Consider the following 27103-nt stretch of genomic DNA (forward strand, 5'->3'; position numbering starts at 1 on the left):
CCAGGACCTGAGTAGGAAAGGTTAACTTACGTAAATAGAATAAATCCAGTGCTAGAGAAAATTTCTGACTTAAATTCTGGCACTTTGCTATCGACAGTGGTCATATTGATATCATATATGCGTTGAGGAATAAACCGATTATCCTCAAAATACTTTTGTGCCCAATTTGTGATGGCCTCTTTGGGACATTGTACTGGAACACATAGTCCAATCTCTATGTGCGGCTGAAAAAAAATTAAACAAAATCAGGCAGCAAATTCTATCGGAAATTTTCATCGGTAACAAATTCAGTACCTTCCGTAGCTCATCATTACCCCAGTATTATTTCTCATTTGTCAGTACTTGTCAAAAAAAAACGTGGAACGAAAGTAACATTTACTAATATTGCATTTACTAAGAGGCAAAATATTGACCTGGTCTGGGGTCACCTCGATCAAAATTTCCGTAGAATTGCCAAAAAGGTAACAGTCTCGGTACAGTCCACTGTATCACAAAAGGTATAAATCATAATACTAATAGGCCCTAACGTCTAGCAGAATCTACCTGTGGTTAAGTTCCTATGATGTGTGCGGATAAGTTTCCCCCAATACATTCGCAAATCCTGTACTGTGGTATAAACTAAGCCACAAAGGTGGCTTTAAAGTCCCAAGTAGCCACCCCTAAGAAACCGAGAATTCCCCCGATAACTGGGTACAGACTAAATGTACCGCAGTTCCTACGACTAATTAAAGAGAAAGGGTTGAAAGCAACCCTGAAGAACACGAGGACTGACAAGACCCTCATCTTCGCCGAGACGGTTGAAGACCATGCCGCGATTTTCGCTCTCATAAGAGAGAAAGGGCTTCACGCCACCACCAACACCCCACCGACCCTAAGAACCAAGTCGCTGGTTATTCGCGGTCTCCACAGGGAGACAGACCCAGCGGACATATTGCGGGAGCTAAACGAAGATTACCCGCAATTAAAATTGAAAACCGTGGCCAACTTAGTCACGCGTGCAGATAAGCTTCTGCACAGCCAGAACCCGGCACTCCCGATGAGGTCACAATCGGGACTTTTCATAGCCACCTTCGAGCCCTCCCAAGAGCTCAGTGAAGTTCTAAAAATTAAATATATACTTCACCAGAAGATTTCGCTTGAGAAAGTCAAGCCAATTGAAGAAGTGCAGTGCTACAACTGCCAGAATTTCGGCCACATTGCCCCTAACTGTTCAATTGTGCACGGGTGCGTGAAGTGCGCAAAAAAACACGTCCGCGGGGAATGCCCCACACCATCGACGGAGGCGCCGCATTGCTGCAATTGCGATCAGACCGAACATCCTGCCAACTACCGCGGATGCCCGGCATATAAAAATATGGTTGCCAGAAGGGAAGCTGGCATGGCGAGAAAAAATGCAGAAACGGCGAGAACCAAGCAAACGGTGACACAGATGTCACAAAGCTTGTCCCGGCCAGGTGTATCGTACCCCCAAGCAGGTAGGAATACTCTTCCTAGAGCTGCACCACAAGCTCCACAAGGCAACAAACTGGCCTTCGAGAACTTGGTCGAAAGCCTCGCTTCCGCCCAAACAAATGAGCAGCGGCAGATTACCGCAATCCAACTACTGATTAACTTATGGAGTTAAATAGAGTCACATTTAACTCCACGTCCCTGGTCTCACACGCCCAACGTCCCACCGCCCAAGCGTTGGTTGATACTCTGAAAGCAGACATATTTTGCTTTCGGAGGCCCACCTAAACCACAGACATAATGTCAATTTCACCGGATATACCACTATTCGGCATAACAGCAACACGGGCGCTGCCCTTCTAGTCAAAAAAGACTACCATTTTGAGGAAGTCGTCATCGAAGGTTTACTAGTCCGTTCCGCTGCAGCGGCAGTAGTTAAAACTATCGATAATAAACGGAGTTTGGTAGTTTCCGTTTATTTCAAATACAATTCCCCAAGTGAGCAACTGGGCCATGACTTAAAAGTCTTGGGCGATCTCCAGTTAAAATCAAAATATCTTATCTTCGGTGGCGACTTTAACTCACGGCACAAATCCTGGGGCGATAAGGCAGAAAATTTAAATGGGAAAACCCTGTATAATTGGATCCACGACCCTTTCACGCCAGCCAACCTTGAGGTGGTCTCGCCCGATTCGCCGACAAGACCCGCTAGTCAATCCATCATTGACTTTTTCCTGCTGTCTGATGAAACCAAGCAAAGTTTTCAGGTAACTTCCTGTAAAACCTTGCCAGGCATGTCCGACCATTCTGCAGTTGAACTCAAAATGGCCTCAACTTCACAACTGCAGAAACGAGTTAAGCTAACCATCAGGTCATTTGCCCACACTGATTGATACAAATTCAAGTCAGATTTAGCACCAAGGCTGAACTTGAAGAAACTCGCTACAGATCACAATCTGTCGGACAAAGAAATCGACGAAGCAATCATTTTGGCCACGGACGCCATCAATACTGCTACACGCAGAAATACCAGGCTGATCAAAGTCGATTAGTTTGTATACAACAAACTCCCGCATGACATCATGCTATATATGAGGGTCAGACAGATTTGGCGCAGGAACCTCAAGCGCAATTATCCGGGAAATGGTGGCGCAATTCCGCAATAAAGAATTAACCCGTAATTTCGCAGATATTAAGCCCGGGCCAGATATGTTTCAACATATAAATAGGCTAGCGAAGAAAAATAGGTCCCGTAATTTCGTTCTTACCAGGAACAAGGAACCAATCTGCGGAGACGCCAGAAAGGCGCAAGTCCTTGCGGAATCATTTGAGTCTCAGCTCAATACCCCTCCGCCTACTGTGTCTCTAGGCATTCAAACTGATTAGTCACATTCTCCCAAACGAACTCCTCGGTAAAACCAACGGATTCGCAACAATTCCTGAGTTTATCACAACTCACCGCCTTGACCTCAAACCTAAACGGTAAAAAATCAGCCGGACCTGACGAAATTCCTAATTACGTAATTAGGCAACTTCCCCGAGTCTCCATCAAATTTTTGCTGGCAGTATTTAATAACTGCATAAATAATGGCTACTTTCCCACCACCTGGAAAGTAGCTAAAATAATTGCGATCCGAAAAAAAGGCGGCTCTACTGAGCCTAAAAACTTTAGACCCGTTTCATTATTATCCAATTTAACCAAACTCTTTGAGAGAGCGTGGACAATCGGGCTAGTCCAATATTACAACCTCAAAGAGATTATACCGAACCATCAGTTCGGGTTCCGCAGCAAGCACGGAACTCAACATGCACTTAGCTACCTTCACGACACCGTCGTAGCAAGACTTAACGTCAATAATAAACCGACCGTAGCATGTGCATTAGACTTAGAAAAGGCCTTTGACTCCGTATGGGTAAACGGACTAATCTACAAACTGATAGATCTTGAGTTCCCAATTCCGATCATTAGAATTGCTCTAAGCTTCTTCGAAGATAGGTATTTCTATGCGAGTGTGGGGAATGAATTCTCCGATCTCTTGTCCCGCAAGGATCCATTTCTGGACCCACCTTTTATAATATCTTCACGGCTGACGTCCCAACTCCCGAGACCGGCACCGAACTCATTCAATATGCCGATGATACTCTCATCTTCGCTTCAAGCCTCCACTCCAACAGGGCAGCCAAAGCGGTCGAGAGATATTTGAAAGACCTTGGCAAATATTACCTGGCATGGGGCATTAAGATTAATGAGGCCAAAACGCAATTCTGAACCTTCCGGAGGAAAGCTAGATACCTAGGTTCTAGAGGAATCCATAGAAAAGCTAAACGCTTGAAAATGAAGATCGGAAACACTATAGTGAGCAATTCCCAGAGCATTAAGTACTTAGGAGTTAAACTTCACGAACTCCTTAAGTTCAAGCTACATCTTGAGCTCGCGACCGGTAAGGCACGCGGTGCATTCAGTAGGATCTACTTCCTTCTTCGAAAGAAGGTAGGACTCAGCACCAAGGCCAAACTGACTCTCTACAAGACCCTGATCAGACACATTATCTGCTATGGAGCGCCCACGTGGATCACTTGCTCCACCCGAACCATGTCCAAATGTGAGGCATTCGAACGCCGGATATTAAGGTACTGCACTGGTCCTTTCCTATAATTGGAAAACCAAGAAGGTTGGAAAAAACGCCGAGGTATATCGGCGCGCCAAGGTACAACCTCTTCGAGAATTCGTTCTCAACTTGGTGGAACGGTTCTTCGCAAGAACGGAGAATCATCCAAATCCACTAATCCGGCAACTCTACCAACAGGGCAGCACCTTCCCATTGGCCAACTTCCTAAGGCCCTGCCAAATAGTGAGCGAAGCTCTTAAACCCGCCATCCTTTCTCTACATGATTCTCCCTGCCTGGTAGGGGTACATCGAGGCTAAGCACAAGACATGTAATGTGCTATTGTATATAGTAGGTTAAGTAGGTTAAGTATTTATTGTTAGAATAAGTTAGATTAAGTTAGACTTAGTTAGTTTTAAGTATTTTAAGTAAGTAAGTGATGCCTTCTGGCGCTTTTAGTGCAAGCGCAGTTGCATACAAAATAATTGTGAAGATTTATGTATTAAAATTAATACAATTAAAGTAAAAATTTACACAGAAGGTCGGGTAGGCCAAACAATTGTAATAGCCACCCATTGAAATAAAGTTAAGTTAGTTAAGCTTAATATTTAAGCTAGAATGTAATTAATCATGTATTAGAAAGTAAGCCACTATGGAAAATAAAAAACTTAAAACTTAAACTGGCTTTAAAGTGGAACAACGATAACTTCTTCCTTTTCTTTAGCTTTTGCCGCGTTCAAAAGCAGGGTCGGCTCATCGTGATCGGTTACGCCCTTTTATTTTATCAAAGACCTGATCTTGATGTAGTCACGAGGGCTTCAAATCACCATCTAGCGTATCAAGCCACCGTTGTTTCCGACTGTTCTTGACAAATCCGGCTTGATTCACGGTTATTTCAAGATTTCGATCATTCGCCAATAATTCGTTCAAAGGGATTTATGGTACGGATCGAACGGTAATTTGAAGATTCTGCTGGACTACCTTTCTTTTTCCATATTGGAATTGTGGTACTTTCTTGCTAATCAGATGGTGTTCTACCTTCCTCAATAACCCGAATGAAGAATTCACTCAGCCACAGTGTTTGCGCCCAGCTTTTCAATTTCCAGGGCTCACATTTGATGTGTCAGGTCCTATTGCTTTCCCCAATTTGTTTTATTGTTTCTTCAACTTCAAGGGCGCGGACAATTGGAATTGGTTCAAATGTCGGCAACGCTTGTGGTAGTGTTAAAATCAGCCCGAAATATTCTGGCATTTCGAAAACAATAGAGCCTCATGGTCATTTCTCAGAAAAATCCATTCAAAACATCGTGGTATTGGAGGAAGATGTCACAACATACATGCGTAAAGAAGTTCACTCTTAAACCGTACGCAGAGCATAATTTGTTGTGCCTTAAATTATTGCAGAAGGCCATCTTATGCATAGAAAGAACGTTTGTTTTGGTCTTTTGATCGTATCGTCCCATACGTGTATAGATGTACATTCTTCAACCTCCTCTCTCCTAGAACATTTCTTACAGTGCGTACCAACAATATTGGCATGCACGAACAATTTTAACTGAAAGTGGTTAGGTTGAAGCAACATGAGGAGACTAATGCCTGGACGAGCCAAATTTTGCTCAGAAACAAATAACGCTTGCACGGCTGAATTTTTGCATATATATGTATACAGTGAAGACCCACAAACACAGGACAAATGTTGCCAGAAGGCTAACACTAGACAAACACTAGACAGTTGCATATTAAAAAGTACTTTGACCATTCGCATTTATGTCTTTCCCGTTAACAGGGTGTTCCAAAATTACCAGACAAACTGTATGTCAGCCGATTCCTATTAATTATTAAATATTAAATAATTTTTTTCGATTTATTATCCCTCTTGCCGCCACTGGCATTTTGATTTCTAAATCACCGCCTTTACACCACTAAAATCATAACAACTTGGAAATTACCATAGCTAGAACATTTAAATAGTCTACTCTACTCTAGAATAGGAAAGTTTGTATGTGAAAATAGAGTAAGCTGTGCAGAAATTATAGCTTCCCAAATGCAAAAATTGTATTTTTCTCCCCCCAAATTTTGCTGTTTGCCTCTATCTTCCTCGAGTTTTAACTCACATAATGTACCAATTTCCTACCAAAAAGTCAATCTCCATTTTACCATAATAAAATCTTGTTAACATTATTTCATTCTAATTATACAATTAGCGCCAACTGGAAATGTGTACCATAAAAACGCAAAAAAAAAAATTGCAATATCGGCGCTTCGGGTATAACGGTTTTGTGTTCATCTTGCACGTTTATTTAAAGGGATATCGGTATGGAAGGTATTTCGGTATTCGGTATTTAGCCACCATATAGTAGCAGCCTCCTGTTTTTTTTTTAAATTTTTCGGTTAAGCAGTTTCTGAGAACGGCCCCGTTAAATAAATGATCACTTTCGACTCCCCGCCTTTCCAACAAATGTCAAAAATAAGGCCCAAATTTCGAAAGTACTAACCGAGACTTTTCATTTGATATCCGAGATGACTATATTTGGCGAAAAAAAAAATTTACACCCCCCTTTTGCTCGTATGGGAATCCCCCATTAAATTCGATGCAAAAGGATGTAGCTCACTGTATGCGTGAGCGTTCACAGTTCCCACGTTTCCACCGAATTTGGTGTCAATCCCTCTAGCGGTCTCCGAGGAAAAAAGCGTGTGACAGACAGATAGACAGACGGAAAGACGGAGAGATGGAGAGACGGTGAGACGGAAAGGCGGAGAGACGGACAGACGGGCAGACGGACGGACAGAGAGAGAACCTGTGAGGAGTGGCCAGATCTCCCATCAGGCGCGACCCTAGCTGGCGGATTGGGGCATACCTTTTGATGTATGTGCATGAACATATGTGTTCATGCACTTTTCTTTTCTGACTGTGCATAGGCTAATGTTTGCTCATCTCTGATGCGTGGACCAAAATGGCTATGGGAAGGATACCCAGAACATAAAACCATCATAGAAGACGAGAGAAGGAGGAAACTTACGGTGCAGGGGCTCGGAACCCCAGTACCGGCGGCTTTTAGGAGTGAGCAAGCGGGCTCCCGGTCGTCGATATCCCACGATCGCAGTGCCTCGGTGGTGGACAACTTGGCCACCTTGGCATATAATATTACATGTGATTTGGATCTGGAGAAGGAAGTATTCAAGCGAAGTACGACCTCACCGAGAACACCAATAACAAGACCAAACAAAGATGAACTGAAGGCAGATTCTTGGACGATAAAAACCGTGACAACACCCACCGCATATGTTCAAGATGCTCGACAGCAGGAGGTGCTCCAGGAACAAGGAAGAGACCCATTCAAAAGAAGCTCATCAACTTTGAGATCTCCACCAATGCCAAAGACGATGAAAGACAAAGTACAGGCAAGGTCAATAAACGCTGAAAGTGAAGGACCGTGTAAAAGGGGTAACCCTGCCGGGACTTATAGGGAACAGAGTCCCGATCTGGAGGAGTTACCCTTCACCCAGCTTGGGACAAAAATAGTTGAACTGTCCGAGTTTACCAAGGACAAGCACAACGTGCACCAAGCCATAAAAAATATGGTGAGGGTTATTAGAGTGCTCTACAATAGATCACAGACGGAGGAAAAGAATAATAAGGACACGCCGAACCCCGCCGTGCCAACAGTATCACAAGCGACCCAAGTGACGCCTAACCGTACTACCATCGAATTCCAGCGAAATGAGCGAGTACGTGAAAAAGAGGGGATCCTGTAAATAATCAGCAGGCGTCTAAGAGAAAAAAAGGCGGACAGGACATCCTTAAAACCAACACCAACAGGCCAGAAGGAGGAAACCGTACAGCGAATCTAGGAAACTCGACCAGCGTTGCGAAGCCCAAGACCAGCGAAAACGATGGATGGATTAAAGTTACCAACAAAAAAGCGGAACGAAAAGCAAAAGTGCGAACTCGTCCAGATGTAATTGTTATCTCCAGTAAGGGCAATCTGTTTCTACGCGGAGATACTCAAAAAGGTCAAAGCGGATCCCGACCTAAAAGATCTGAGCGGAAATGTAAACCGAATCCGAAGAACCCAGAAAGGGGATCTCATGTTCGAGCTGAAAAATTCCAGCGTGGGCAAAACTGATGACTTTCGCACTCAAGTAAAAACTCACTTGGGGAGAATGCCGCAGTGCGTGCCCAAAAACATGAGATCTATATACAATGTAAGGATCTCGATGAAGTAACATCGAAAGAAGAAATTTGTACTGCTCTGAAGGAGCAATTCAAGTTGAAAGAACTCACCGAGGAGTCAGTTGTGGGCTTGCGAAAAGCCTATGGTGGTACTCAAACGGCCACAATTCGAGTACCAGCGGAGACAGCTCAGATGTTGTTGGCTGCCGGAAGGGTTCGGATTGGATGGGTTGTCTGCCGTTTAAGGGAACAAATTCCACTGAAGAGGTGCTTCAAATGCCTTATGTTTGGGCACTTCGCAAAGGCATGCACCAGCAGCATTGATCAATCCGATCGATGCAGAAGGTGTGGGAAGAAGGGCCATATTGCCAGAGAGTGCAATAGGGACCCCAAATGCCTATTCTGCGAAGTAAAAGAGGGACAGGATAACCGGCATTTTGCCTGAAGTGGTAAATGTCCGGAATTTAGGAAGGCGCTCACTGCAATGAGAAAATGAGGTTTATCCAAATAAACCTCAATCATTGCAGGGTCGGTCAGGATTTACTTGAGCAGACCATGTTGGAATCTGAGATGGAAATCGCCATCATAAGCGAACCGTATAGACACCGTCACGGTGGCATATGGGTCAAAGATTCGACTGGTGGAGCGGCGATATGGGCTTGCGGTCGACAGGTCATACAATGTACTGCAAGTCAAGCAGGCAGTGGCTTCGTGTAGGCGAAAATAAGTGGCGTATATGTATAAAGCTGCTACGCCTCGCCAAGTTTGACACTATCTGAATTCGAGCAAATGCTTGGTAATCTTGTTCTCGACGCGAGGGAACGTAGTCCAAAAGTGATTGCTGGTGATTTCAATGCTTGGGCCCTAGAGTGGGGTAATAGGGAATCAAATGCTAGGGGGCGCAGTTTATTAGAAGCTTTTGCGCAGATGGGCATAGTTTTGGCCAACGAAGGTGCTGTAAACACCTTCCAGAAAGGGGGGTCAGGCTCGGTTGTAGACATGACCTTTGTCAGCCCTTCGCTGGCGAGTGGCATGTCCTGGTGCGTCAGCGAACGCTACACCCACAGCGATCACCAGGCAATCTTCTTTGAGACATGTGTCGAGCCTCAGGCCAAAGAGCTATCATGCCCGAAACTGAGAAAGATTTCAGGCTGGTCTGCAAAATCTTTGGATGAGCAGACCTTCATAGAGGTGTCGTTAGATCAGCCTGATAAAGCAGACACCTCTACGGGAAGAGCCGCCCATCTGGCTCAATGCATTGCCAAAACGTGTGACGCGTCCATGCCTAGAAGGTGTTCATTCCCCAGTAGAAGACCAAACTACTGGTGGAATGATGAACTGACCGGTCTTCGATCAGCCTACCACCGAGCCAGAAGAGTGGCTCAGAGGGCGGTAGGTAGAGTCGAACAGGGACAAAAAGAGCGCGCCTATAAGGCAGCCCGCAAAAACCTCAAGCTCGCCATCCAGCGCAGCAAGAGGGAGTGCTTTAAGGAGCTCTGCTCAGAAGCGAGCATAAACCCGTGGGGGAATGCCTACAGAATCGTGATGGGACGATTCAGAGGCCGTTCATCTCCGCAGACCATGCGTCCTACCCTCTTGCTGAAAATCATCCAGGGGTTATTCCCCCCGCAACAGGAAAGCACCGACACATTCCGACCACCTCTGAATGTGACGACAATTCCGCCAATCACAAGAAACGAGCTGCTGAAGATCTGCTGTAGAATAGGAAACAATAAAGCGCCGGGCCTGGACGGAGTACCGAATAAGGCCCTTAAGCTTGCCGCGAAATCCAGGCCGGACATGTTCGCTGAGTTGTTCGAAGCGTGCATGTCCGAGGGAATATTTCCAGCGGCATGGAAGCAACAGAAGTTGGTACTTCTGCCTAAGCCTGGTAAGCTTCCAGGTGAACCATCCTCAAACCGAGCCATATGTCTTTTGGACACGGTGGGGAAAATGTTAGAGCGGGTAATCTATAATAGATTACTCCCGGTTGTTGAGAGCCAAGGCGGCCTTTCAGATCGGCAGTATAGGTTCCGAAAAGCCAGATCAACCATCGATGTCATTAAATTGGTTACGGGCTTGGCCGAAGATGCAATCCACGGAAAGTACCAGCAAATATTGCGTGGTAGTAACCCTGGACATGGAAAATGCATTCAATTCGGCCAGTTGGTTGAAATCTAATACGCAAATCCGTAGCGAAGATTGGTATTCCCGCCTATCTCGCTGCTATCGTCGATAGTTACTTAACTGAAAGGAGGCTCTGGTATGACACCGATGACGGCCCAGTTTGGAGCGAGGCATTGCGGATGTCAGTTAACACTAGCAAACTGTATGCAGTCTACAGGAGGACAGCTTTGAAGGTATGCTCCGCCTTCAGGACTGTCTCAGATGACGCAGCATTCGTCATCTCTGGAATGATGCCGATTGACATCTTGGCAGATGAGATGGCGAATATATACCATGCGAAATCAATCTCTCCCTTATCGCAGACGAAGAACGCTGAGGGGGGGAGATCCATAAATGGATGGCAAGAGCGGTGGGAACGCTCGGGAAAGGGTCGGTGGACTCACAGGCTCATTCCTGCCATCAAGGAGTGGTTGGAGTGACGAAAGAGGGTATGGGGAGACCTCACCCGACTGTTCAAATTGTGAGGGAGTCGCAGAGGAGCCAGAGCATGTATTCTTCCACTGTCTGAGATTTGTGGAAGAAAGGAGGAATCTAAAGGAGACTCTAGGAGAGGTGCTGGTACCAGAAAATCTGGTGCCGAAAATGCTAGCACATCAAGAGAATTGGGATGCGGTCAACTCCATGATCGCATCTATTCAAGATAAATTGCGAAAGGCAGAGGAAAGGAGAAAAGCGCGGTCACGTGCGCCGCGTATAGAAGAATGTAATACCTTATGGTGGTTCCGCGGGGCAGGGAGGGAGACGGGGGTGGTTTTAGTGGGTTAAAATCGCCCACGCTGGTGTGTCCAGACCAGTGTCTTTTGAAGGTTTCCACCTCCTCAAAAAAAAAAGACAGTAAATTGATGTTAATGGGGTTTTGTTTTACACAAAACCTTGCAAATGTACACCTCCTTTCGCATCAGCCCCCCTCAAACTCAACACAAAATGATACCACTCGCTCCGTGACAATCGGCTTAGTTGATTCCGAGTAAATTTAGTGTGACAGACAGACAGAAGGACAAAGAGACATTGAATCGATTTAAATAAGATTTTGTTTCTCACAAAACCTTAAAAACACTGAATTTCGTAAAATAAAAAAGGATTTTTTTTTTCAACGGAAAAAATGACATAACGGACACTTTGATGAATGAACATTAAAAGATTGTATTCTAAGTGTTTCCATTTAATTTTTTTATGAAAATGCTGGAGTAATTACCCTGCATTGTTAAACAGTGGGAGAGTTGTTTACTGAAGTGACATATTGCTTTCAAGGCCATTCTGATTGATACTTTTGCAGCAGCATATTAGTTACAAAACACAACAAGGGTGTGAATTATCATCATCATCATCAACGGCGCAACAACCAGTACCGGTCTAGGCCTGCCTTAATAAGGAACTCCAGACATCCCGGTTTTGCGCCGAGGTCCACCAACTTGATATCCCTAAAAGCTGCCTGGCGTTCTGACCTACACCATCGCTCCATCTTAGGCAGGGTCTGCCTCGTGTTTTTTTTCTACCATAGATATTGCCCTTATAATCTTTCCGGGTGGGATCATTCTCATCCATACGGATTAAGTGACCCGCCCACCGTAATCTGTTGAGCCGGATTTTATCCACAACCTGACGGTCATGGTATCGCTCATAGATTGCGTCATTGTGTAGGCTACGGAATTGTCCATCCTCATGTAGGGGGTCAAAAATTCTTCGGAGGATTCTTCCCTCGAACGTGGCCAAGAGTTCGCAATTATATCCAGCGTAAATCCGCCCATAGTTTGAACCAAAGCTTGGCCGGAGCTAGTTTCGTTTTGTTTAAGAATCGTGTTTTGCGAATTACAAAAGGGAGCGTATATCACCTGCGTTTTGCTTGGGTCACGCTATTCCCAGGGTAAAGGTGACACAGCGTCTGATGAACGGAACCATAGCCGTCTTCGCGCCTCTTTTCATTTTTGAACGTTGGGTGTTAAACCCAAAAATTGAGTCCGTGGACCATAAAAAGTGGGAGCGAGTTGCTCTCCATTAGGTCCCGCCCGACCATCAACGCATCGAATTTGTTTTGAAAAATATAGCACAGCAATCTGATAGGTTTTTACTGGCAGCTACTTCAACATGAAAGAAGTGATTAGATGATACCCTAAAGCCTGCAGGTGAGAATTTTAATTCTTTTTTTCAGATAAGCTTCAAGTAGATTGCCTTCTTCCTCGTTGCTTTTAACCTAATTTTCGGCGATAGTTTTTATCGCGATATGAACATGTCGATCAGCATCATTCCAGCTACCGGGTAGGCCACTTAATCTGAGATGGTTCTAAAACCGCACTGTTAAGGCATTACATGTGGTGCAGTTCCCCAAACTGGTGCTGCATAGAGTAGTATAGGAATAATGGTTGGTTCCCTTATTCCGCTTCATGATAAGTACCGCCACTTCCTTATTGCAGCGATTGCTTCGGATGGATACAATACCACATCCACATTAGCATAACCAACTATGGTGGCCTTGCAAATAACCGGAGCATTAAGGACATCATCATATATGATATTGCACAATTGTGATGTCAGCCCAGCCTTGTGTAACAACCGCGCACACTAAACCGTCTTTGATAATAATAATAGCAATAATCGTTGTGCTCTAACCACATCCGGACACTTAAACCGTCTTTACAGTGAGTAAAGCAACTGGGTATACCAATCGTTGTGTAGGCCTCCCTATGGGCCTTTAATTGATCGAGTTGAGGGCATTTTGCATATAATGCCTTTCCACGTATTGCATTTCCAGCTAAGCTAGTTACCAGTTTGGGGCTATCGACGGTATTGTAAGTCACCCCGACTGTCTACAGCCGAAAGCAGGCATTTTCCCGATAGTGTCCAAAAGACAGAACTCCTACAGAACTCCAGACACCCCGATTTTACGCCGAGGTCCACCAATTCGATATCTCTAAAAGCTGTCTGGCGTCTGACCTACGCATTCGCTCCAGCTCGGGCACGGTCTGCCTTGTCTTCTTTTTCTACCATAGATATTTCCCTTATAGACTTCCCGGGCTGGATCATCCTCATCCATACCGATGAAGTGACCTGCCCACCGTAACCTATTGAGCCAGATTTTACCCACAACCAGACAGTCGTGGTGTCGCTCACAGATTGCGTTGTTATGTAGACGATGGAATCGTCCATCCTCATGTAGGGGCCAAAAATTCTTCGGAGGATTCTTCTCTCGAACGTGGCCAAGAGTTCGGGATTCTTCTTGCTAAGAACCCAAGTCTCCGAGGAATACATGAGGACTGGCAAGATCATTGTCTTGTACAGTAAGAGCTTTGACCCTATGGTGAGACGTTTCGACCGGAACAGTTTTTGTAAGCTGAAATAGGCTCTATTGGCAGCCAACAACCGTGCGCGAATTTCATCGTCATAGCCGTTATCGGTTGTGATTTTCGACCCTAGATAGGAGAAATTTTCAACAGTTACAAATTTCCCATTTTCATTGTTTTCGTTTGACCAGTGCGATTCGATGTTGTTCCTTCTTTCGTTGTTGGTTTTGGCGCTGACGTTGCTACCATATACTTCGTTTCGCCTTCATTAATGTGCAGTCCGATATCTAGCGCCTCCTGCTCTATCTGGATGAAGGTGGGCTGTAGATCTCGGGCTGTTGTTCCCATGATATCAATATCGTCAATGTAGGCCAATAGTTAGGTAGACTTGAAGCGAATGGTGCCTCTCGCAGTTACACCCGCATCACGAATCACTTCCACCAGGGCCAGGTTAAAGAGGACCCATGATAGGGCATCCCCTTGTCGAAGACCGTTGTTGATGTTGGATGGTCTCTAAAGTGATCCTGCTGCTTTTATCTGGTCTCGCACATTGGTCAGGGCCAACCTAGTCAGTTTTATCAATTTCGTTGGGATAGAGAATTCTCTCATGGCCGTGTACAGTTTTACCCTGGCTATGCTGTGGTGAAACCGATGTCCATATTCCAAAAGTTTTTCCATCGCTTGCCGCACAGAGAAAATCTGATCTGTTGCTGATTAGTGTCCAGTGAAGCCTCTTTGGTATGGGGCACTGATGTTCTGGGCGTATGGGGCTATCCGGGCTAGCAAGATAGAGGAGAATATCTTATAGATGGTATTCAGTAACGTGATACCTCTATAATTGCTGCATTGCGTGGTATCCCCCTTTTTTTGTATGAAACAGATAATGTCTCGTTGCCAGTCGTCAAGCACTGATTCGCTGTCCTACACCTTCAGCATCAGTTGATGTAGTTGGTCGCCTTTATATTTAACCAATTCGGCTGTAATACCGTTGGTTCCTAGCGACTTACGGCTTTTAAGCCGGTGGATTATACGGACTGCTTCTTCCATACTTGATGGTGGCAACATTTGTCCGTCGTTTTCAGTTGGCGGGACCACCAACTCAGCAATATTTGGGTTGATGAGCAGTTCATCAAAACACTCAACCCATCGCTCCAATGTGTCCATTCTGTCCGAAATCAGATTTCCCTCTTTGTCTCGGCAGGATGAGCATCGAGGTATATACGGCTTCATCCTGCTGACTTGTTGCTAAAACTTCCGCGCCTAGTGCGGTAGTTCCCTGTACTTTTCTAGTTCACAGACTTGTTGGTTCTCCCCGGCTTCCTTTTCCGTCTGAGAAGTCGCTTCTCCGCTCAACGGAGTTCGTGATAAGTCTCTTCGCGTGCCCGCGTTCTTTGAGAATGCAACATTACTCGATATGGAGAATTCTTCCGTTCCGTTGCTAGCTTACATTCATCGTCAAACCAGCCGTTCTGACTTTTTTTGCAACTAGGGCCAAGTATCTATGTGGCCGCATCAATGATAACGTTCTTCAGGTGATTGTGAAGATCATTTCTTGATGCTTCATCTCCAGGACCTCTGCTGGCTGCGGTTATTGCGGCATCCATTTCGCCCTTATAGGTGTTGCGGAGGGTTGTGCTGTGAATGGCTTCAGTATTCACTCTCACGTAATTGGTAGGGGGGGATTGGAGTTGGTGTCGTAATTCGAGCTAGGAGCACTATGCCAACGAGATAGTAATCCGAGTCTATATTGGCCCCCTATATGTTCTTACATTCATCAAGGCTGAGAAGTGGCGGTTCAATCAGCACGTGGTCAAATTTGGTTGAAAGTGGTCCCGCCTGGAGAGACCCATGTATGTTTGTGGACCGCTTTCCGTGCAAACCAGGTACTCCCAACAACCTTTTCGTGTGATACTGCTACCTGAATAATCCGCAGCCCGTTATTATTAGCATCCCCATGTAAGCTATGGAAGCCAATCTATCGCCTGAAAACGAGCTCCGTCTCTACTTGACATGTTGAAATCTCCAAGTATGATTTTGATATCATACTTGAGGCAGGCTTCGAGGGTCCGTTCTACTGCCTCGTAGAAGGTATCTTTCTTCGAATCTGCAGTCTCCTCTGTAGGGGCGTAAACGTTTATGAGGCTTATATTTCTAAACTTGCCTCGCAAACGCAGAGTGCCTAGCCATTCGCTTATATTTTCAAAGCCGATAACAGCAGGTTTCATTTTTTGGCTGACTAAGAAACCTACTCCAAGCACATGGTTACTTGATGGCCACTATAATGAAGCGTTACTGCACTTATATTTTTATTAACATTATTTGTATTTTATCACAATCGCCTGTAAGTTATTAACAAAAGTAACTAAAAATTCTCTAACTTGTAACGAATTAAATGAATCAGTCCTTCTTAGTGACGTTACGTGTGTATCGCGCCGCGGTTTGGAACAGAAGAGACCGACTTATTTCCATGCGGTCCTTACTGTCCCAACCAACGGCATTTTTTTACTGCTGGTTCTCCACTCCCCTGGTGCGTTCAGAAAACGAGTGAGTGGAGAGTTTCGGAGTTCAGCGCCATCTACCCGTCCGCATCCGCAACATCCGAAATAAATTTCGAATGCTGCAGATCCTGCCGCGCCACATCACTCCGCCCCCAGACGAAACCTAGGGGGTTTCGGCGACGGATCCCCGAACTTCGTTCGCCGTTAATCCACAAAGCGGACACGACGTTGCCTCGGGGCGCACACGGGTTTCAGCCTGGACAAAGAGACCGCCTTTTTGTGACCACCGATCTCGAGCTGGAAGAAATGTTCTCCCCGCTCGAGAACGCGGTACGGGCCCTCATATGGAGGCTGCAGCGGCTTCCGGACGGCATCCGTCCTGATCAGCACGTGCGTGCATGTGTCCAGTTCCTTGGGCGAACTAGCAGGTATGGACGAGTGTCGAGTGGGTGGTGGCGCTTTGATGCGTCGGAGATTGTCCCTCAGCAGACGCACCAACCCCGACTCCGTGAGACCCGATCTCTTGTCGAAGACCGGATCGCTTGGGAGTCTTGGGTTCTCCCCGTAAACCAGCTCCGCGGGGCTGGCAGCAAATTCCTCTCGGCGGGTTGTACGAAGGCCGAGTAGGACGAGAGGCAAGACTTGAGTCCAGGACGGGTCGTCGCGTGCCATAATGGCGGCTTTCAGCGTCCGATGCCAACGTTCTAGCATCCCATTGGATTGCGGGTGGTATGCAGTAGTCCGCTGGCGTTTAAAACCTAGGAGTTTGCTAACTCGGAGAAAAGGGTGGACTCAAATTGCATTCCCTGGTCAGTGATGATCACTGCAGGGACGCCAAAGCGAGGTATCCACTCTCGGCAGAGGGCTTCGGCACAAGATTGCGCCGTAATGTCCTTCAGAGGTATTGCCTCAGGCCACCGCGTGAACCTGTCGATGATTGTGAGGCAATACTTGTAACCGTGCGAGTCTCGCAAAGGCCCTATTATGTCGAGGTGTATGGTGTGGAAACGCTTGGTAGTGCGGGGGAATGAGCCCACTTCTTTCCTTACATGCCTGGAGACTTTACACTTCTGGCATGCGATGCACTCTCTGGCCCAGGAATTGATATCCTTGTTCATGGAGGGCCAGAAGTATGATATTTTCCGGTGACTAACCGGTTTGTTGTCCTGATGCCGGGGTGCGCCAAGTCGTGAACTGCGTGGAACACTTCCTTGCGAAATGTGGCCGGAATGTACGGCCGAGGTCCCTTTTCCGAGTCTTCGCAGCAGAGCGAGAGGTTTGAGCCGAAGATGGGCAACTCCCGAAATTTGTATTTGGGGTTGGACTTGAGGCTCTGAAGTGCTGCGTCATCCACTTGCGCCTTGGCAATAGCCGAGAAATCGAGTGAGGCGGGGATGTTAACTTCGGAGACACGAGACAAAGCGTCAGCAACAATGTTGTCCTTCCCGGACACGTGCTGGATGTCTGACGTGAACTGGCTTATGAAGCTCAGGTGTCGAAGCTGACGAGGGGACGCTTTGTCGGGCTTCTGTTTCAAAGCGAACGTGAGAGGCTTATGGTCCGTGAACACTGTGAACGGCCTGCCTTCTAGGGAGAAACGGAAGTATTTGATGGACAGGTATGCGGCGAGCAGTTCGCGATCGTAGGTGCTGTAGTTCCGTTGAGCGGGATTCAACTGCTTCGAGAAGAAGCTCAACGGCTGCCAAACTTGGTCCACCTTTTGGTGAAGGGCAGCACCTACTGCGATGTCAGAGGCATCAACAAAAACGGCTAGGGGTGCATCTTGTAGAGGAAATGCCAAGAGTGTAGCGTCAGCCAGTTGCTGTCTGGATTTATTGAACGCGCAGACAGCCTCTTCAGACCACACAATCTTTCGTGTGTCTTTTGTTTTGGGGCCAGACAAGTACGCGTTCAAAATGGACTGGTGATGGGCGGCCTTGGGCAGGAAACGACGATAAAAGTTTAGCATGCCCAAGAACCTCCTCAACTCCCTCACTGTTTTTGGACGCGGGAAGCTTGTGATTGCTTGCACCTTGTCTGGGTCGGGCTGTATTCCTTCAGAGGAAATGGAGTGGCCGAGGAATCTCACCTGTTTTTGAAGGAATTTGCACTTCTCAACGTTTAAGACTAAACCGGCCTCAAGGAGACTTTGAAAAATGCACTCGAGATGGGCTAAGTGCTCTGACTCAGTAGAAGAAGCGACCAAAACATCATCCAAATAGACGAAACAGAAATCGAGGTTTCGCAGGACTGAGTGAATGAACCTTTGAAAGGTTTGCGCCGCATTGCACAATCCGAAAGTCATTCGGGTGAACTCGAAGAGTCCAAAGGGTGTGCATATTGCCGTCTTTGGAATGTCTTCAGGAGCTACTGGGATTTGGTGGTATGCCTTGGCTAAGTCCAAGGTCGAAAAGATGCGGCAATTCGCGAGGTGATGCGCAAAGTCGTGGATGAGTGGAATCGGATATCGGTCAGGAACAGTCTGTGCGTTTAGCCTTCTGTAATCCCCACAAGGACGCCATTCGCCATTTGGCTTAGGGACCATATGTAAAGGGGAAGACCAACAGCTGTTTGAGGGCCTGCAGATACCCTGTTGAACAAGTTGTTCAAATTCTTTCCGCGCGATAGCCAGTTTCTGGGGTGGTAGAGGACGCACCTTTGAGAAAATCGGGGAACCAGTAGTATTTATGTGGTGCTGCACATTGTGCTTTACTGGTTTCGAGAGACTACACTCGGTAGTTATCTGGCTGAACTTTTGGAGGAGTGTCCGAACACGAGAGTCGGAGATGTCTTCCAAAAGAACGGAAAGGTTATTGTCAGCGTGAGATACAATTTGGCCCGACGAATTTAGTTTGGTTGTGGGGTCTATAAGGGACTTATTTTGCAAGTCCACCAGCAACCCATAGTGACACAAGAAGTCTGCGCCTAATATGGGGAAGCTGACATCCGCCAGGATGAAACGCCACGGAAACGTCCTACGCAAGCCAAGACTCACGTCCACTTGCCTGTACCCGTATGTATTGATGCGGGAGGAATTTGCTGCCGCCAGTTTGAGGGGTTGTGGAAATAGTCGATGATGCTGGGGTACGGGAAGAACCGAAACCTCCGCACCCGTGTCGACGAGGTAGTTGCGCCTGCTGAGGGGGTCGAAAATAGTTAGGCGACGTGGCGCTGCGCTCTGGGTGGCCGTCGCCAAGACCCCCCGCGGACCTAGTTTTTTGCGGTAGGCGCGAATTTGCAAGGTAGCGTACATCTTGTCGCTTTATCTCCGAACTTACGATGATACCAGCAAATACCTTGGTCCGCCGGCTGTCTTGACGACCTGCTACCCGAACGCCCTTTTCGTGTGGCAGACCGTGAGCGAGCTCGCGACCTGGCACTCGAACGCTGAGCGCCCAACGTCGCCCGCATCTCGGCCACGCTGGCAGTTAAGGCCGCGATCTCGCGCCGTAAGTCGCTGACCTCATCCGACGGTGGTTGCACGGCCGCTATGGTTGGGCGAACGTACACCTCCTGTACCTGGTCGGCCGTCGCTGCTAGTTCCTCCAAGGAACCGGAGACGCAGGCTAGGATCGCCTGGGTGCCCTCCGGGAGCCGACGCAGCCAGAGCGACTTGATCAGATCGTCGCCGATCTTGCTCCCACCCAATTGCCTCATTTCACGAAGAAATTGGCTGGGAGTTCGATCACCCAACGTTAAACCCGCCAGCAAGTGGTCTAATTTTGCCGACTCGCTTGCCGACAGGCGCCTGATCAACTCGCTCTTGAGCTGCGAGTACGATGCCGACTTCACTACGTCGGACACCAGAAGTATGGACTCTTCGTCCAGGCCGACCACCGCGTAGTTGAAACGGGTCGCGTCCGATGTGATGCCGGACATTTGGAACTGTGCTTCCAAATGCACGAACCACAGCTCGGGGTTCCGCCGCCAAAACGGAGGAACGCGTACGGCGAAGGCGGTCACTTGTGGGTCCGATGGGCCTGCCGCGTCTTTATTGTCAAACGACATTTTTCTTACCGAGAAGTACGAGATTGAGATGCAAACGCGGTGAGTTTATACTGAAACGCGGTGAACTTTACACCGACACGGCAGGCCGCACCCACAAATGCACGCACGAAACGAGAAAAACAACAACCGAAGCGGACGCTCTCCAGCGCAGACCAAAAACACCAAGGAAATGTAGAACCCGCGATGCGAAACACTTCAACGCCGTCTCTTGCAGCGATTTTACTTTTGTTATCACTTTTTTTTTAAATAATATTTCAGCAAACAATTATTTTGACAGAGATGGATGAATTGAAAATGAACATTGTTGGAATATAAATTTAATTTGAGTTCCTAAAACACGTAGCTGCTGTTTGGCTTTGCTCTATCACCAGAATTTTTAAATCGGCAAGCAACTGTTCATCGGGCGGGGTGGGCCACTGGCCGGGGCTCGGCGCAGCGTATCCGTAGGCGCTTCGTCGGCTGCTAGGAAGCAAGAGTTCCGGAATGCGTTGGCTCAGCTGCTGCTGCTGCTTTTCGGCCGGCCCGTTGCGACGGGTACAAAAAGACGATCCCTGCCGCTGCCTAAGTTGGGCGGATGTCGGCCGGACAGCTCCTCCGATCTGTTGATTCCCGGCTCGGGCTGGCGTGAATGCGATCAGCAGTCGCGGGTGATTCCTTTCACCGGGGCGGAGGTTTGAACTTGAGATTCTTGGGCTGTTGCTGATCGATGCCGCGACTACAACCCGCGGCTGTTTACAGCAATCAACAAACGATTTTGTGTGCTCAAACGGCACATCTAACGATCATCAATTGAATAATCACGAAACGGCCGCTCCATTAAGTGAGTTCTGGTCGGAAAATCCACCGAGTAGTGCGTCGTCGGGTTTTAGTGATGACGACAGTCTGGCTGGGGCCGAAGGTGATCCAAAAACAATCGAACAAATCGTCCAAATGGCGAAGGAACGTGGCCGTCAAGGTTTAATTAATGAATATGCAGATATCAGAAGTCGAGCACCGGATGGTACATTTGTTAATGCTAAGCTGAGGAATAATTTAATTAAAAACCGTTATACAGATGTTTTATGTTACGATCATAATCACGTCGGGGTCACCACTGAAGCGTTACTGCACTTATATTTTTATTAACATTATTTGTATTTTATCACAATCGCCTTAAAAAAAAGTTATTAACAAAAGTAACTATCATAAAAATTCTCTAACTTGTAACGAATTAAATGAATCAGTCCTTCTTAGTGACGTTACGTGTGTATCGCGCCGCGGTTTGGAACAGAAGAGACCGACTTATTTCCATGCGGTCCTTACAGTCCCAACCAACGGCATTTTTTTACTGCTGGTTCTCCACTCCCCTGGTGCGTTCAGAAAACGAGTGAGTGGAGAGTTTCGGAGTTCAGCGCCATCTACCCGTCCGCATCCGCAACATCCGAAATAAATTTCGAATGCTGCAGATCCTGCCGCGCCACAATAATATATGGTGTAGCGGCTCTTCTCCAGGAAACCGGTCCCTGTCCATCACATCTCTTGCAACGCTGTTAAATTAGCCCTATATTCGGACAGAGTATCGGCTAGCTGCTCGGCTGCATTCGGTCTGCATAAGGAGCGCACGTTCTATGAGAAAATGCGCAAATCGTTAATCCGTTGTCGTTACCGGGTTTATCGCTTTCAAGTCCATCCTATCCGAGGCTGCTTCCGTGCCTTCGTAACATTGGTTCTCCATGTAGGGTTGTCAGCCCTACCCAACCCCCAACCTGGAGGACCCGGTGGTACATTTTGTCTCGTTTTTAGGTGGGGAAGACTCGCCTTCATCTTTCTCCGCCTGCAGTTTTTCATAAAGAAAGAACTCCTAGCGATCACCAGGTGGAGGTGGAGATAGGGTTTGGTAGTAGAGCTGTTGGTGTTAGTTCAGCGGGCGTTTCCCAGGTTTTATGCTCCACCGTGGGTAGCACTCCACGTTTCGCCTTGAGTCCTATACTACCCTTTAACCGCCGGGTCAACATACTGTTCTCTTTATTCATGGACGTGCCATACCTACAGCGCCTGGCTTGTCCTTCAGGCAATTGTCTGGTGTTCGCAGTGACGATAATGTTAACTATTGTTCAAGAACATATCGGGAGTTAGGGAAGGACTAAAAAGTCAGGTCCACAACCGAACCCTACCCCTTTTTCCAGTAAGTATTAACATGACTATCGTTAGCCAATATGATAGCATAGATAGATCTGAGCAAGAGCCTCCAAGAGGCAATATCTTGTTACATTCTTTAGTGAACTTGCCCACTCTTTGGGCCATGTATTAAAGTCATCGACAATAACTTTTGGCCTCCATCCTCACGCGTCGAAGAGCAATCTCTACAACATGTCCTCGTATTCAGTCAACAATAAGCTTGGATGAGTCTAGCAACAATAGACGTATCTGCCATCTATTTTTGCCAATTGTAGGCTGCCTCATGCAGGCCTGTACGGCTTGATCACCGCAAGCCCACAAAGCGTTCCCCACTCCCCCCGCCCATGTATGTTTGATTACCCATACAGTATTGTTAAGGTGTTTATTGGATTCGCTTCTTATAGCCACTTGAAGCTCCGATTCGTAGTTGGTCTGCGAGAACAGGTCTTGAACGACGCTACAATTATTGGAATTGATTCAGATCAACCTTATCTTCTCAAATCAGATCGTACTGTTTGAATTCAGGACACTTAGATCCTCTTTTTCATCGCAGTGCATTCGGGATCCTTGTCATCTTCCTCAACGCGGCGCTTTTCTCCACACCCATGAACGCCACTTGCACATGCCCTCAACAGACGTCCTATCACCTCTACAAAGTTAATGCACTGTGTTGCAATTTCATGTTTTTGAACACGCGCGGGAGCAAATAAATTTTTGAATTAGCTGACTTTTCAAACCTTTTCAAACCAATTTCCTCCAGATTCTGCTGACATTTTCCCCTAAGCCTTTAGAATAAGAGTCAATGTTCACATTTCTTAGCATGACTGCGTAGGACATACTACCAATGGCGGAACCTCATTTTCTCCCTTTTCTTTTTACACTTTTTTCTGCTCAACTCTAGTCCAGCCGTCACCTGCTTTTTGAATGGATATCAGCTCCCTTGGCAACGCTTCCGTATCATTTTATGGATCTAACTGCTAACTCTTTGTAATAAATTGTAAAATTCTTGATTGTTTTAAATAAGAATTAACGACACTAGTTTGAACACTGATTTGACAACCCGATTTCAACGCCCTTCGACCAAGAACCATTTTGTTTTTAAGAGTAAAAATGAAACAAATGAAATAAGACCGTATACCTTAAATGTAAAGTCACTTTAAAAAACGCTATGATAAAGAATTGGTTTGAGTTTAACTAACTACCCTTATACTCGAAAAAAATTATTGAAAAGAATTGAGAATACTGCATGCATTAACTTTCCTCTATATCCTGCGAAAGGAAGCAGTGATTAGAAGACAATATACCTATTAACCAAAGAACATCTAAAGATTAAATGGTAAGTTATACAGTACGTAAATAAATATGTAGGTTTACCTCATGTTGTTGTTTCAAGTCTGCCTGCATCGGAGTGGTATAGTTAAAGTAGACCATTTGAAAATGAACTTTGAAAGGGCTCGTCATATTCATCAAATTCTTATTAGTTATGCGCGGAATACTCGGTGATAATGAGATGTATAATGGTTCATTAATATCTGAGCAGAGTTCAGGCGAGGAGAACCAAAAATTATTCCCCCAAATAAATGACCGGGGCATATTACCAAACGCATCGATCACTGAAAATTTGAAAATAAATGAAATTATATTTTGGCCCATATATCCTGAAAACACCTAATCTTAAAATTACAGTCGGTGCCCAAATTATTAGAGCCGACTTTGAAAAAATAATTTCAGTTTCTATGCAATAAACATGTCCAATTTTGAAAATTATTTACGTTGTCAAACAGTACTGAGTAGGCATTTGAAATATACTTAAAATGACCCCATAATATTAAAAATAAAATAAAAATTTTATATATAGTCAAGCCGTTTTTGCTGGGATTATACCTCTCAGTTTTCGTGGCATACTTTCAACATATTTAATGCAGTTTATTTTTATTTCATCGCTTGAACCATAAGAGATTTCTTATTCATAAAATTTTTCTTGAAAATTCTGTGCTTTTTATTGATTTCCAAAGGCTTTCAGTTGGCCGAACAAAATCTTTTGTTTGGCTTTTTTCTAAAAAATCGTTCTAAAAAGTCGTTCACAAATATAAAGTTGCTGTTTGGGCGATTTCCTTCATAATTAAATTAGTAGATACATCAATATTATCTGTTCCGATGAAGTATTAGCATTCCAATTGCATTGACAAACAAGCTAGACGCTTCAGGTATGAAAGGTTTTGTGTATTTCTTTTATAAAGAGATTTAAGTGCGCATTTGTCCCATTAGTATGTAGCACTTAATATATGCAAATATATATTTTGTGAGAATATCCATTTTCAAGTGATATTGACCTTCAAAGTCTTGAATTTGCACAGAAGCGACAGCTTTCAACTATTATAATTTTGTTAGTAATGGTGCGATTTTCACCAAATTTGGTAGGATTATGTCCTATACTGTAGCCTACATTGCTGCATTTCGCGATTCTAGGACGAACTTAAGGGGGATATTCCTGCCAATTACTAAAAATTATAGTAATGTACTATTATTAACTTTATTTGAACAAGTATCGGTATAAAGAGTATTTTGGGGCCTAGACACCATATAGTGGCAACCCCTTAACTTTTTTCACATTTTGCGGTTAAGCAGTTTCTGAGAATGGGGCCGTTAAAGAAATGATCACTTTCAACCCCCTGCACTTCCCACCTTTCCAACAAATGTGAAAACCAAGACCTGCTTCGAAAAGTACTAACCGAGACCTTTAATTTGATACCTCTGACTGACATGACTATATTTGATGAAAAAAAATGTACACCCCCCTTTTGCTTGTATGAGGACACCCCCTTAAATTCGACGTAAAAGAATGTAACTCACTATATGCGTGAGCGTTCACACCCACCTTTCTATCAAATTTGGTTGGTTTCGTGTTTACACAAACTCAGTTATCAGCCTTTTTATATCAAAAATCAACGTTGTTGTCTCCGAAATTTTACGCGGGAAAGAACTTATTTTTCTCTACATTATAAAACTATAAAGTAAAATATGTATATATAATCGCGTTATGTATAAATTATCTAAAAAAAATGACTAACATATCACGACGTAAAAATCACTAAACTTGATTAAAATCAACCTAAATAATCTCAAAATCAATGTTGATACGTGTACCTCAAAACAATTATTATATCACAAAATAGCAGTGATCATTACAAACTACTTTCAAAAATGCATTGTCACCAGAACATTGGACAAAATATAACAAAGTACAGTAGAAGCACATATCTTTCGAAAACAATAATAATAACAACTAAATAATACATACATTAAGTATGTGAATGAAAAACTTTCTTAAAATTAGATGAAAAATGTTAATGGCTCTAATAATTTGGCCATTTCTAAAACATATTTTTAGTATTTAACACTTATTATTAAGTCAAAATGGGGTCTGATACCCGTGATTAGCGGTAAATGTGTCAAAGAATGTGTAACTAGTTTTGCATGTATATGAACCATAAATTTGAGAATAGGCAAACCGGCCATTTTCGGACGTTATAATTCACACCCATGTCGGATTTTTGAATTTATATATTCGGAGCCAACATCTGTTGGATAGAGATGAGGCAGCGTCTGGTTAGTTCGTCTCTGCCTTGACGAAAGAAAGCGTCACCAAACATACTACATATTACCGAAAAAAGGAGCATCATTTTCTTGTGAAACTTGATGTGAACTTGTGGAAGAAGCTTACAACACACGTAAGAAGCGGAAGCGATCCCTCCGAAGTCAATGTCAATGCCCCTTCATGCTACTCATTCAAAAGAATACAGCGTTCCTTAGAAAGTTATTGGAATAATTCTCTCTTGAGAAAACGTTACATCAAATCTATAATGATTAGCGATTAGTAATTCAATGGAGAAAAATCAGAAAACTAGCTCAGACATTAAATCTTAGGATGAGGCAGCAAGATGTTATGAAGGGGGCGGGGGGGGTTGAGGTCGTCGACCGCAATATAGTGCCTCACTCTTTAAATAATCGCTGGTCACCAAAGTCAGGCTTTGCTAGTCCAGATAAGCTTTCAAATAGCTTTATTAGAATGAAAGTTTACACCATATTTTAGGCTTAGACCTTTTGTGATCTTTCGAATTGAGGTTGATTTGTAATTTCGTGACTTCGATGAGTCTCTTCCATGTCAGACATTGATAAAAATGCATCCTGAAGTATTTAGCATGATTGACGTCATGGGGTAGCTTCATTCAATGTTACGGGTGGATACTTTCCTCTTTTAAGGAGCTAGGCCACGAGAAAATTAAGCATATTTTTTTAATTTCTTTTTTACAGCGCAACAATGAAGTGAATCGAAATTCTTAACAAATACGTTTTATGTTCATCTTATGTGAGGAAGTTTCTATGCACGGTTTTCATTTCATCGATAGTTAAAAATTCTAAATATCCCTTCATATATTTCCAAACTTCCAGATACATATATTGAAGGCGTAAATACTCTGCTCATCCTGAACAAACAAACATTGTTTATTACTCCACACTGATGCGTTCATAAATATGCACATATGCAAATTGATCGCAAATATCTGAATACTTTCACTTTACTCCACGCGCCCAATCATATATTCATATATATGTATGTAAATTGAATACAATTGATAGTAATGCAGATATAAATATATCTATATGGATTGGATACTACACGCATTAACATATGCATATACATATGCTTATTTCGAGTAATTGATATTGACATGTGTATATGT

General features: G+C 44.9%; 1 protein-coding gene across 1 annotated transcript in view; it reads right to left on the reverse strand.

The window, feature by feature from the left end:
* Positions 1-27103, reverse strand: part of LOC119646500 (nose resistant to fluoxetine protein 6-like) — a 53678-nt gene that overhangs the window by 10294 nt on the left and 16281 nt on the right. The window contains exons 2-3 of the mRNA XM_038046955.1: positions 23733-23971; positions 31-224 (exon numbers count right to left, since the gene is read on the reverse strand). Coding sequence (XP_037902883.1) covers positions 31-224; positions 23733-23971 — 433 coding nt within the window. The remainder of the gene's footprint in view (positions 1-30; positions 225-23732; positions 23972-27103) is intronic.

This window comes from Hermetia illucens, chromosome 1, assembly GCF_905115235.1.
Source record: "Hermetia illucens chromosome 1, iHerIll2.2.curated.20191125, whole genome shotgun sequence".
Taxonomy (NCBI): Eukaryota; Metazoa; Arthropoda; class Insecta; order Diptera; family Stratiomyidae; genus Hermetia; species Hermetia illucens.